At 48.0% G+C, this 14110-nt stretch overlaps 1 protein-coding gene across 1 annotated transcript in view; it reads left to right on the top strand.

Annotated features, from left to right (window-relative positions):
• Positions 1–14110, top strand: part of MYO1E (myosin IE) — a 198602-nt gene extending 184492 nt beyond the window's left edge. The window contains exons 27-28 of the mRNA XM_038580563.1: positions 7491–7660; positions 13013–14110. Of these exons, the coding sequence (XP_038436491.1) occupies positions 7491–7660; positions 13013–13089 (247 nt within the window). The 3' untranslated portion in view covers positions 13090–14110. The remainder of the gene's footprint in view (positions 1–7490; positions 7661–13012) is intronic.

The raw sequence follows: 14110 nt of genomic DNA, 5'->3' as shown, positions 1-14110 counted from the left end.
CCCAATCTTTTCCTAGTGATACATCCTTAGCTCCTTTCCCCGGAGCAGCTCACATCCCAGGAACAGTGACGTTACTAGAAGAGAGCAAATGCATGAACGCTCCCTTCTGAGAGCCTTGTCATGATGGACGTCATTTGGGGTTCTGCTTCCTTGTGGGCTCTTGGCATCTCGTGAGGTTGGGTGGCTGTCCATGAGGGTTCAGCGGTCGCTTGGCATCCTGAGGTCTCAGGGCAGGGGCAGCACTGGTGGCCCTAGCCACTGACACGACACGGCTTCTCCAGCAGAGCGGGTTTGCACAGAGTGACCTGGAGGTGGGGCGCCTGATTTCCCCGGACACCTTGGGGTGTAGGTCAGGGTGAGGTTGCACTGGAGCTCCGATGCCCTACACAGAAAAACGATCTGCTGTGAAAGCAGGTTGCTATAGCTCGCCCTCTTCATGGGGAACAGATACACTCACGTGGTAGGTGTGTACAAATTCCCCTGATATGATGGGTCATGTTGTCGTAGGGAAACTGGATTAGGGCCACCTGGGTGGCTCAGTGGTTCAGCATCTGCCTTTGTCTTGGGTCGTGATCCAGGGGTCCTGGGATCAAGTCCTACACTGGGCTCCCCACAGAGAGCCTGCTTCTCTGCTTATGTCTCTGCCTCTCTCTCTGTGTGTCTCTCATGAATAAATAAATAAATAAAATCTTTTTTTGAAAAGAAAAAAAATATACTGTGCTGAAGTTACACAGAAGGAAACACTGAATGCTCAGTGACATGGAGCTTTAGAACTCTATGTTAATATGTATAAAGTGAGCGTGTATTATCAAAATGGCAACAGGAAACACAACTTATTGTGAGAATGAAATTCTTGCTCCAACCCCCATTATCCTAATGAAATAATTGTTTTTGTAACAGTTTTCAATCATGTAAAGCTTATTAGGAGTGCACATGTCCTAAAATATCAGAGGTACCAAAATGACCTGACTCCTGCATGTGCGTTACAAGGCAAATTTAGGCACCACGACAGTGTGGGGACAACAGTGTGTCCGGCTCTCTGGACATAGAAGGGCCTAAGTTGTACTCCGTTTCCACTCACCATGGCCAAGGGCAAGCTACCAGCATGACCCCACTGGCCTCAGACTTGGAAGGAGATGCGTAGCCACGTGCCACTGTATAATAGTGTTTCCGCCATCCTTGAGCAACCAGACCTTTATGTATAATGTCAAGCATGTAGACAGAAGGAAAAGGTAGTGAGATAATTAGGAAGGGTTGAGTGATGAGTATTTACTGCCTTTGCTTTTAATTCATTCAGTTGTATCATCCATTTCATCTGTAACAATGGCTGTGTTTTAACAACTGACTCACAAAATTCCTGAGGTGTAACAACCCTGTCTCCTGGGCTGGACTGAGTCCCTGAGCATGAGGGTCTTGTTTGCTGGGCGGGCGGTCTGGACCCCTTCTTCACTGCACTGGCTGCACAGGGGCTGCGTTTGGAAGGCTCCAGGCACCTAAAAGGCCTCATTAATCCATTTCTGGCAGCGAGTAGGCTCTTTCCTCATTATGGATTACACAGGATCGCCACCTAGTGATGCAAAGGGGATTGTGTGGGTTTAAGGCTGAGGCTAAGATAGAGTCGGGAAAATGGCTGTTGCTCCTGACTGTTCTTCTGTGATGGTTTTCGGGTCTACACTGCGGTAGAGCGTAGAGGCAGCAATCTCGTCTACACTGTGGTAAGAGCGTAGAGGCAGCAGTCTCGTCTACACTGCGGTAGAGCGTAGAGGCAGCAGTCTCGTCTACACTGTGGTAGAGCGTAGAGGCAGCAGTCTCGTCTACACTGCGGTAGAGCGTAGAGGCAGCAGTCTCGTCTACACTGCGGTAGAGCGTAGAGGCAGCAGTCTTGTCCTGGCACAGGCTTCCTGTGCTCCGCGCCACATCTGACAGTAGGGCGTTTGTGGAGAGCGCGCTGCAAAGCGTCCTAAGAATTAGAAAAAGGACCTGGACCATTGCCTGAATCTCCTTTTTGAACAGATGGAGACATGATCTTTAAAGTAAGGGGAAGCGACCTACCCAAGTCGCCTGCCAGCCGGTGGCCGAGCTGGGCTCGAACCCTTCCCTGCTGCGCACCGTCCCTCCACGAGAAGGTGCAGACTGAGGCCGCTCGGTGTCCCCGGGCCTGGTGCCAGATCCAGGGGCTACAGTGCTGAGCACGACGAGGCCCAGGCCCTGCCCCCGTGGCACCTGCTGTCCCAGGAGGGTGTCGGCTGGATGATGCCCAAGCCTCCAGGCCGCGCCGCTCCCCCACTCTGAGCAGCTGGGGGCCGCCCGGGTCGCCGCCGGGGTTGGAAGGCAAACCGGAGGCCGAGCAGGGATGAGCAGTGTCCACTGGCGGCTGAGCGCAGGCCAGGCCAAGGGAAGGCAAGTGAGCGTGGCTGGAGCTCCGGGAGCCTCGTGCACCTGCCACTGCGCCATCTAGGGAGGAGACCGGCAGGAAGCCCCAGGATCGTGCGACAGTCACTTCTGGAGTGTTGGGAGGTGAAATGAAGCAGCGCCGGTGAACACGCCCCGTGCACCCCCTTGCCCGGGGCAGCCACCGCCCTAGGCACCAGCGAGGGGTCCCCGATGACCTCCCCCTGTCGGCACACACCAGAAGGGGGGAAGCCGGCCCAGCGTGGGAGCGAGGCAGCAGCGACTTCTCTAACCGGCTGCCCTCCTGGGGCAGTTGCACTCCTGTCGGGTCACAGGGGACGTTTAAACAAGGAGGAGCCAGGGGCGCCTGGGGGTTCAGCTGCCTTCTGCTCAGGTCATGGTCTGGGAGTCCGGGGATCCCCCGTCGGGCTCCCCGCTCGGTGCAGGGTCTGCTTCTCCCTCTCCCTCTGCCCCGCCTCCCTGCTGCTCTCTTTCCCTCTCTCTCTCTCTCTCAAATATATAAATAAATCAAATCTTAAAGTAAACAGGGAAGAGCCAGATCGCGGTGACCTCGGGGTCGGGTGTCTAAACAGACGGTTCTCTAATGCAAGACGCAGAGCTGGGGATCCCTGGGTGGCTCAGCAGTTTAGCGCCTGCCTTCGGCCCAGGGCGTGATCCTGGAGTCCTGGGATCGAGTCCCACGTCGGGCTCCCTGCATGGAGCCTGCTTCTCCCTCTGCCCGTGTCTCTGCCTCCCTCTGTGTCTCTCATGAATAAATAAATAAAATCTTAAAAAAAAAAAAAAAAAAGATGCAGAGCTGCTCCCTGGCAAACAGCCTCATCTCGAACTCTGCCTGGGCTTTCCCTGCTCCTGAAACATGGAGAACTGGGAACCCTGTTTAGCCAAGTGATAAGTCACCAGATGGCTTTACATGGTGGCAGCTGTCCGGGGCTGGGACGACCAGGGCCTACAAGGGAACCCACATCCCCCAGTAATCCCTGAGATTTTATTTTGATTGGCTTGACTCTGATTTACCCTAAGGAGGTATCCTCTGATGCGTTGGGACCAAACACCGTGCAATGGCTGTGTTCTCACAGGTGTTTAAATAGCCCCTCCCCGCTCCGTGTCCTCCTCCACCTGCCCTGGTTCCAGACATCCAGCGCCTGCAGCAAAGCAGACTGAGTCACTCAGAGAACAGCAGTGAGCTGCCGAGCCACAGGGGTCTACGTCATTTACTTCTTTTTTTTTTAAAGCAGATCTTTTTGAGAATTTATATACTATTAAATCAACCCATTTAAAGTACCATTTAATAGTTTCTTTTTCTTTTTCTTTTTCTTTTTTTTTTTAAGATTTTATTTATTTATTCGTGGTAGACACAGAGAGAGACAGAGACACAAGCAGGCTCCATGCAGGGAGCCCTACATCCGACTTGATCCCGGGTCTCCAGGATCATACCCTGGGCCAAAGGCGGTGCCAAATCGCTGAGCCACCCGAGCTGCCCCCATTCAATAGTTTCTAGTGCAGAGTTGTACAACCATGTTTATAATCTAATTTTTTAAAGATTCTATTTATTTATTTATTCATGAGACACAGAGAGAGAGAGAGAGAGAGAGGTGGAGACATACGCAGAGGAAGAGACAGGCTCCCTGCAGGGAGCCTGATGGAGGACTTGATCCCAGGACCCCGGGATCATGCCTGTAATCTATTTTTTAAATCTGTTTTTAAGTAAACTCTACACCCAACATGGGGCTCACATTCATGACCCCGAGATTAAGAGTCGCATGCTCTACTGACTGAGCCAGCCAGGCACACCCATCATAATCTAAATTTAGAATTTTCATCATCTCCAAGAAAGACCTCCTTCTCCTAACCCTCAGCCCCAGCCCTAGGGAACCACTGATCTACTTTCTTTCATTATAGACTAGCTTTCTCTGGATATTTCATATAAACAGAATTATCCTTGTGTTAAATTTACTCCTATGTAGTATATTCTTTTGTATGTACTGTACATAGAATTGTTTAATCTTGCTGGACTTGTTTACTGGTTCTCATAGTTATTTAGTGTATTTCTTAGGTTTTTCTATATGCAGGGTCATCTCATCTGCAGATAGAGGTATTTTTACTTCTTTTCCAGTCTGAATGCCTTTTATTCTTCTTGACTGGCTACAGCTCCCAGTGCAGTATTGAACAGAAGCGGTGAGAGCTGACATCCCTGTTTCGTTGCTGATCTTAGGGGCAAGCATTATCCTCTAAAGATGTAAGCTAGGGGTACTTGAAAGGGGGGATGTCTTAACCCCAACCAGGGCTCATAAAGAAAGGTAGGAAAGTACCAGTGTGGCCTGTGGCAGGACCTGAGGCTGGAAGCCAGTTGGGGCCACACCTGGCAGGACCCATGAAGGCTCTTGGTCCATGAGCAGGGAAGAAGCTGTTAGGATCTTTAATGGAGAGTGAAGTGAACTAATAGACATTGAGGTGGGGGAGCCCAGAAAAGAAGCAACTGGCAGCAAAGACAGGAAGGAGGAAGAACTGCCAGGGGCGATGGGGAAAAGAGCCAGGGGGTGACTCCCAGGATTGCTGTAGGAAGGACAGTGCTACATTTCCGAGGGTCATCCTATCTTCTCCCCACTAAGAGGCCCTCCTGGCCCCTTTCCCTGGAGACTACACCTAAGTCCCAATACTCTTGGGCCCAGATGCCTCATCAACCTGCACTAATGTTGGTAGGTCTCCCCCCTACCAGAGAGGCCAGATCTCCACCTGTGAGTAATTGGGGAGAGTGTGTGTGTACCCTCCCAACCCTGTGCCCTGGAATTACCAGGCTGGAGGCTTTCCTCGCTCCCAGGGTATTCTGATGCACACCCCTCCTCTCCACACCCCCCCTCCTTGTTGCTGGGAAATCAGATGACTTCTGGTATCCAGGCTAATGGCTCTTATTAACCAAATGCTGACACATCCCTAATATATAGGTTGCTTAATTAAAAGCCTGCTTGCCTGGCCAGCTTTCGGAGAAGCAAGCACTTCTTGAGCAGGGAATGGGGATTTCCAATAGACTAGGGAGGAAATGATGTCATGCTAATGATCTATAAGATGCCTTTCCTCTATGATGAAAGAAAAGTGCTTGGTGGTAGGTGGGAAGGTGGGGACAGGGGCTGACCTAAGAAGAATGGAGCCTGAGGAACCTTGCATTTGCTACCCCATCCCCCAGGCAGCCCTCTGAAACCCCACCCCTGACAGGAACAGTCCTACCCCCCAGCTGGCAGCCAGTACCTACCCCCCCGCAAAAGATACTCTGATCTAAGTTGCTCATCAGCACCCCGTTAGCATCTCTTATCATGAGACCTCAGCAAAGACGGAGCGGCTCTGGCCTCCTGAGACCACAGCTCAAAGCTGGGTATGTATTTCCCCTCCAGAACTCAGGCTGGAAGAAAGATCCTCCCTTCCCCTCTTCCTGCCACAGGTGTGAACAGACCTGGCCTAACAGCCAGCCCCACCGAGTTGAGTATAGCCCAGTTTCTCCTAGAGAAATCGTAAGCCTGTTTCTTTTGTGAGCAAATGAATGTAGGCTTTTCCTTGTTTTGTTCTTAAGCAAAGTGGGAAAGAAAATGTTTTCTATTCCCCTTTTTATTTTTTCTAAATGCCTTGTATGAGAACATATTTAACAAATAGTTGTTTCAGATACAAGTTTAAAGATCTCTTGAGGTGGCTCAGTCGGTTGGGCATCTGCTTTTGGCTTGGGTCACGATCCCGGGGGCCGGAGATTGAGTCCCAGATCAGGCTTCCTGCTCAGCTGGGAGCCTGCTTCTCCCTCTCCCCCCTGCTCGTGCTCTCGCTCACTAGCTTTCACTCTCAAATAAATAAAATCTTAAAAAGTAAGAAAGAGGAAGGATCTCTCAAGCTGCAGTTCTGTGCTTTTCAGACAATGTCTGAATGGATCCTGGAGGCAGTATAGTGTGTGGAAAGAGTATATTTAGAGCTCGAAGACTAGGATAAGGGGCCTAGTGCTGGAGATGGTTTTGATGACCACGATGAGGACGGGGAGGTGCTACTGGGCATCCAGAGGGTAGAGGCCAGGGATGCTGCTCGACACCCTGCGGTGTGTAGGACAGCCCCTCCACAGGGAATTATCAGCACTGCTGACCCTGGGGGCCAGTAGTGCTGAGATGAGAAATTGCTGTGGTTAAACTCTCGCACAAGAATATTCAAAGCAGCGTTTTAATTTTTTTCGCAATGCTAGAGACTGAAATCCTCCCAAATGAGCATCAACAGTGGACTGCGTAAGTAAACTGTAACATAGTCATGCCCTGGAAGAGTGTAAGGCCATGAGGACACATGGCACCTGGGGGGCTCAGCAAGCTAAGCCTCCGACTCTCAATTTTGGCTCAGGTCATGAGCTCAGGGTTGTGAGATCCAGCCCCACCCACATTGGGTTCTGCGCTGGGCGTTGAACTTGCTGATGATTCTTTCTCTCTCTCTCCCCACCCCTGTCCTTCTTAAAAAAAAGAACATGATTCTTTTTATACAATTAAAAAAACAGGCCAACTGGGGCACCTAGGCGGCTCAGTGGATTGAGCGTCTGCCTTTGGCTCAGGTCACGATCCCAGGGTCCTGGGATCGAGTCCTGCATCTGGCTCCTGGCTGCCTGAGGAGCCTGCTTCTCCCTCCCCCTCTGCCGGCCGCTCCCCCCAGCTTGTACACTCTCTTAAATAAATAAATAAATAAATAAATAAATAAATAAATAAATAAATAAAATCTTTAAAAAAAACAGGCAAATTATGTGTACTGTTTAGGGATACTTGTGTGTGTGTGGTAAACCCACAAAAGCGGAATTATTAATACAAAATGCAGGGTGGTGTTTGATTCTGGGAAGGCTTGCTGTTGGGGAGAGGCACCTACAGGCTTCTGTGGCCCTGGTAAAAGTTCGGTTTCTGAAGTTGGGGGTGGGGCTATTTTTATTCTCAAAGTTTGGGGAGTGGTGTATCATCTAAGGATGGAGCCGGAATGTGACCCGGAGCAGGCCAGAGCTGGTCCCCGTGCCCCAGACCACTACATGGTGCTGCCTTCTGCTAGGTCCCGTCTCTCATCTGCCTCCACTCTCTCCACAGCGTCCGGAGACAAACGACCAGCCGGCCTCCCCCAGCAGGGGGCAGACCCAAGCCCCAGCCCAAGCCTAAGCCTCAGGTGCCACAGTGCAAGGCTCTGTATGCCTATGATGCTCAGGACACAGATGAACTCAGCTTCAATGCCAATGACATTATCGATATTATCAAAGAAGGTAAGTGCGTGGCTGGCTGGCTCGGAGAGCCTCCTAGAAAACATTCGATCACATTGCTATAAGAACTAGTTTAAACACAAAGAGTTCAGTTATAGGCTCCTCTAACTGAAACTTGTAGCAGGAGTCTAGCCTTCAGGCTCAGTTTGAACAAGGCTCTAACTTCTTTTTTTTTTTTTTTTTTTAATACTTCTTTCAGCTCTGCCTTCTTTGTGTTTGCTCCTTTCTTGGGCTGTTTTCCCTTATGCAGCAAAATGGCTGCATCAGTTCCAGCAAACAGATCAAACTGTCTGAAATCTACTTTGTCTTTGAAATTTCTCTTGGCCATTAGACAAAAGTCCTAGGTTTTACTCTGATTAGACGAAATTAGTCATGTGCCTATCCCTGAATCTCTGTAGCAAGATAAGGCTATACCTGAAGTAGGTTAGGTGTGGCAGGGACTTCTGTAGGAAAGAGTTAGGACTATCCCACCCAAACTTGATGTCCTCTTCACACGGAAGGTAGATGGAATGGAAGCCAGGGAGGACCTATGACATCTGTTATAATAGCAATCTGTGAGCTTGGCTGAATGCTTTACTAATTTGGTAGAGAAGATAAGTTAGAATATAATAAACATATGACCAAACATTTGTCCTTTGGAAGTATTTTTTAAAAGATGACTTCTGGAATGCCTGAGTGGCATAGTCGTTGAGTGTTGACTCTTGGTTTCATCTCAACATGATCTCAGGGTCATGGGATGGAGCCCCGTGTTGGGCTCAGCGGGGAGTCTGCTTGGGAGTCTCTCTCTCCCTTTCCCCCTCCCTGCCACACTCTCTCTCTCTAAAGTAAATAAAACTAAATAATAATAATAGGGATCCCTGGGTGGCTCAGCAGTTGAGCCCCTGCCTTCAGCCCAGGGTGTGATCCTGGAGACCCGGGATCGAGTCCCACGTCAGGCTCCCTGCATGGAGCCTGCTTCTCCCTCTGCCTGTGTCTCTGCCTCTCTCTCTCTCTGTGTCTCTCGTGAATAAATAAATAAAATCTTAAAAAATAATAATAATAACAATAATAAACTCCTTAGAATGTTAAAAAAGCACCATGAAGGAAATGGCATTTGTGGTGAGGAATGGGGAGAGAGACAGATAAGCCAGAGGCTAGAGAAAGCAGGTCATTTTAGGAAGATGAGCCGATGCTCAACTCAGCCGCGTGGCAGGATCCCCCAGGTGATGTCACAGGAGGCGAGATGAAGCTAGGAGTGGCCCTGAATGTCAGGCTCGAGAGGACTCGTGGACAGTGCGGAGCCATCCATCATGAGCAGAACAAGGACAGCATGTGAGGGAAGTGGGCCTTGGTGAGTTTAGCCTTCAAGAAGAGGTGCCAAGGACAGACAGTCCTGAGAATGGTGTTTTTAACCAATTCCGTCATCACCTGGGCTCACTCAGGAGATGTGTATGTCCCTGGACCGACATCCTTCTAATCGGCCTCTAGGGATTATTTTGACCTCCTTTAGCCATCTAGTTTGCTATAGGCTTAATATTTTAGCCATTTAGTTTTTTTTTTTTTAAGATTTTATTTATTTATTCATGAGAGACACACAGAGAGAGAGAGAGAGAGAGGCAGAGACACAGGCAGAGGGAGAGAGAGAGGCAGAGACACAGGCAGAGGGAGAAGCAGGCTCCATGCAGGGAGCCCGATGTGGAACTCGATCCCGGGACTCCAGGATCATGCCCTGGGCTGAAAGCAGGCGCTAAACCACTGAGCCACTCAGGGATCCCCTATTTTAGCCATTTAGTATCCTTCCTAGAAAGTGTTGGAGTAAAAATAAAAGTTGGAATAAATGCTTAGTAAACACAAATGAGTTTTTATCACCAGCTCTGTTCAGCAAAAATATTGGAGATGACCAATTACCCAGTAGCTGAAGTTAGCTAAAGAAGCTTTACAATATGCATTCACTGAACCTCAATGACAGACATTTTTATTGTAGATAATGATGCAGTAGTGTAATATGCTTATTGACATAGAAAAATGTTCATGGGAAAAAGGCTATAGACTGTGGACTTTAGTCTCATTTTTATAAAAATATAAAACAAATGGCTGAGTGTATGTATACACATATTCACATGTGGTCTCCTTGAGTGTTGAATTTTGAGTATTGCTTTCTTTTATTTCTCAATATTTCAGATTTTTCCAGAAATAACATGTATTTTGGTTATAAATCGAAGTAATTACGTATTTGTGTAAAATGCCGAGTCCTTGAAGTTCTCAGAAAATGCTATAAATTGTTACTGTAATTTATGTAGTGCAGTGTGAGTACATGAATAGACATATAAATAAATGGGACAGAACAGAATCCAGAAACAGACCCATGTGTATACAGGTGTTTAATACAGGATAAATGTGGCATTTGAAATCAGGGGAAAGAAGAGACAGTGACTTTCTATTTGGAAAATAAAATAAAGTTAGAGCTCTATCTCATACACAAAATAAATATCAGATGAATTAAAGATATATAACTGAATTATAAAAATCCTAGAAGGAAATAAATAAAATCTTTAAATAAAAAAAAAATCCTAGAAGGAAACCTAGAATATTGTATTAATCTTTGAGGAGGGAAAGTCTTCCTGTGGAGGACATTAAACCCCCAAACCATAGAAGATTTAAACCTCATCAAAAGGTGAAATCAAAATCTTCTGTATGGTGACTTGCACCAGACACCAAGTTAAATGATAAAAAACAGACTGGGAGGAAATGTTTTCCACATCTAAATAGCTCCTGCACATGAACAGTGAGAAACAGTCTGGTCTGAAAGTGGACCAAGGCTACTGAGGCAATGCAGGCCAGAGCCTCCCTGCTCACCAGGGGGATGGAAAAAGACTCCACCTGGGGCTCCAGCAAAAGACTAAGTCATGATTCAGTCCACGTTCCCTTATCCAAAACTTTTTTTTTTTTTTTAAGATTTTGTTTATTTATTCATGAGAGACACAGAGAGGCAGAGACACAGGCAGAGGGAGAAGCAGGCTCTATTAGCAGGGAGCCTGATGTGAGACTCAATCCCGGGACTCCAGGATCACGCCCTAGGCTGAAGGCAGGGGCTCCACCGCTGAGCCACCCAGGTGTCCCCCCTTATCCAAATCTTTAAGGTAAATGAGTTTGAGAGATCAGAGATGGTTAGATAGTCAATAATAGGGTGTGTATGTGTAATATATCATATACATCATATCATAAATTAGGACACCCCTTATGGTTCCCAGGGCAACGTCCTGCGTCAAACCTAGTATCTCTGCTGAGCAACATGATGAGCATTCACACTCTGGGAGGAGATCTCATAAATTCACATCAGTTCAGGTCAAGTGTTGCCATCCAGTGAATTTATAGACCTTTTAAGAACTTTTTCAGAACTTTCTGGATTTTGTCATTGCAAATAAAGGGTGGACTATAATATCTGTGGTAAGTCCGGGAGAAAGATACCTTCTTTCAGAGTTTACTGCTAGAATCGACTTTTGTGGAGGAAATATAAAGTTATGTATCAAAATTTTAAAATCCCCATGTCAAAATAATTACTTGGATTTTATATTTAATCCCTTCCACCAAGATAAATCCCAAATACATAAATATGTAAATATATAAAATAGGAGTTCTAGACCTAAGTATGGGGGAAGCTTCTTTTTTTAATAATATCAGTGTGGTAAAGGATGTACAAAAGTGATAGAAAAATCAAGAAGCTGTAAAATAATAGATCATTTGATTCAATACTTACCTGTTAAGATATAATTAAAAATGGGAGGAGGGGCACCTGTGGGGTCAAAGGAATATTTGCAACTCATAGGACAAATTCACTAATATATAAAGAATTCCTAATCAGTAAGATAAAGCCCAATAGCTGTTAGAGAAATAGGCAAATGACAGGAATTCATGCAGCTATTAGAAGAGCATATGGAAACTATATCCTGATATGAAATGATCTATAGTATGTATTATTAAAGTTAAAAATAGGGACGCCTTGGTGGCTCAGCGGTTAAGCATCTGGGGTCCCGGGATCGAGTCCCACGTTGGGCTCCCTGCACGGAGCCTGCTTCTCCCTCTGCCTGTGTCTCTGCCTCTCTCTCTCTCTCTCTCTCTCTGTGTCTCTCATGAAGACACAGCCCATGTTCCCTTATCCAAATCTTTTTATATGATTTATAAATATAAATAAACTCTTTTAAAAAAATAAAATATAAAAAAAACTAAAAATGAGATAGACATGGAAAGACAGTATCTAGTAAGTATTGAAAAGCATGATGCAGAATAGTAAGAGTGGCCGGTTTCTGTTTAAAATGAGCCTGAGTGTGGTTATAATCACAGCAGAGGGTCTGGAAGGATGAAGACCCCGTACTCATTACGGTGGAGGGAGGGCCTGGGAGATGTTGCAGATCAGGTTCTCCCAGCAACTTTGGCGCTGGAGGAAGGCGTGGGAAGGATGTGGTGGGGAAAAGTGGGGACAGGGCTGGGGGCCATCCCCCACCACCCTGGGCCCCAAGGGAGCCAACAGCCTCCAGCTGACAGCAAAGCCGCACATGGGAGCAGCAAGTTCTTCCTTGAACTGGGCCCTGAGTGCGAGGTGTGTGTCTGCTGTCGGGGAGGGGTTACTTTTTACAACAAACTCTTTCATGTAAAAGAAAATAAAGGGGACACCTGGGTGGCTCAGTGGGTTGTGTCTGTCTTTGGCTCAGCTCATGATCCCGGGGTCCCTGCTCAGTGGAGCGTCTGCTTCGCCCCTCCCCGCCACTCATGCTCTCGCCCACTCTCAAATGAAGAAAAATCTTTTTTTTTTTTGAAGATTTTATTTATTTATCCATGAGAGACACAGAGAGAGAAAGAGAGAGGCAGGGACACAGGCAGAGGGAGAAGCAGGCTCCATGCACCGGGAGCCCGATGTGGGACTCGATCCCAGGAACCCCAGGATCGCACCTCGGGCCAAAGGTGGCACTAAACTGCTGAGCCACCTGGGCGTCCCAAGAAAAATCTTTTTTAAAAAATAATTAAAAAAAAAAAAAAGAAAATAGGGCAGCCCGAGTGGCTCAGCGGTTTAGCACTGCCTTCAGCCCAGAGTGATTCTGGGGACCCGGGATCGAGTCCCATATCGGGCTCCCTGCATAGAGCCTGCTTCTCCCTCTGCCTGTCTGTCTCTCTCTCTCTCTATTCTCTGTGTCTCTCATGAATAAGTAAAATCTTAAAAAAAAAAAAGAAAAGAAAAGAAAAAAGAAAAGAAAGAAGGAAAAAGGACGCAGATGGAGCCAAACCACCTTTGCCCATGTGACGCACCCGCAGGAGCAGAGTGTGCAGCCCAGGCGAGACTGCCTTGCCCACCCTCACTCTCGCCGTCTCTGTCTCCTGCAGATCCTTCTGGCTGGTGGACGGGTCGACTACGAGGCAAGCAGGGCCTGTTCCCCAACAACTATGTGACCAAGATCTGAGGCGCGCAGAGACTCTGACGCACGGGTGAAGGAGCTCCAGGCAGGGAAGGGGACATTCGGGGCTCTCTCTCTGATCCATAGCGAGCAGTTGCTTCCTTCTCCAAGGCCTAGAGTTCTTCTGGCACCTTCCCCATGGAGGACATTGAAAAGCTGGGTTGGGGACAAGGAGTGTCACTCCATAAACGATCCTAAAAGGTAGCCTATTCCTAGGAGCCCAGGAGGGCAAAACAACCACCTACTAAGATTTATTTATTGTATTTAAACCTGGTGAGAGGACAGGCGAGGGCCACCCAGACCTTGTTGGCTCTGTCACAGCAGCAGCCCGCTCGCTCACCAGGCCCAGGGAACGGCTGGAGGCGGCCGCTGACAAGTGCCTTTAGTCAAAGAGCACATTTCTCCCATCCTTCTTTTCCTTCCCCGACACACACATTCCTCTCTGCCACTTTCCCTCAGGGAGGACCTGCCCTCCGCAGGCTGGGCTTGGCGTGAGTGGGCACTTGCCGTGCACATGCCGAGGGCCGGCGTGGCCGGCGGAGCCCACGGGCGCAGAGGGGCGCTGGTCCCCACTTCGCCAGGACCGTCGCGTTGCCGGGCTGAGCGGGGGCCGGGGGCTGGGCTGTTGGCCTTGCTTACTCTGGGTCTTCAGTTGGAATGTGGCTGGCCCATGTTGGTTTTGTGTTTCGTGCTGTACCTATTACAAGAAGGATCTCTTTTTTTCAAGCTGTACATTTATAAAAACAGATCATATACTGTATATATAAAAATCTTAAGATGGTAGAAACATGTATGAATGTACTAAGTAGTATTCCACTGTACTTATTCATAAGGTAGGTTTTATTACAAGACTCCCACCAGGTACTTACAAATGTGCACTACTCCTTTTCAACTATAGAATCAGTGTTACTGCTTTCTAGCCCAGCCCCTGCAGACCCTCCCCAGCTCTTTCCCTGTAGGTAATTTCCTCTGTCCCCTGTGTCCCTCCCCCTACCTCCTAAATAAATAAAGGAATCAGTGAACCACC

Source organism: Canis lupus, chromosome 30 (genome assembly GCF_011100685.1).
Source record: "Canis lupus familiaris isolate Mischka breed German Shepherd chromosome 30, alternate assembly UU_Cfam_GSD_1.0, whole genome shotgun sequence".
Classification (NCBI taxonomy): Eukaryota; Metazoa; Chordata; class Mammalia; order Carnivora; family Canidae; genus Canis; species Canis lupus.
The sequence above is the reverse complement of the archived record's forward strand: the minus strand, read 5'-3'. Positions and strand labels throughout refer to the sequence as shown.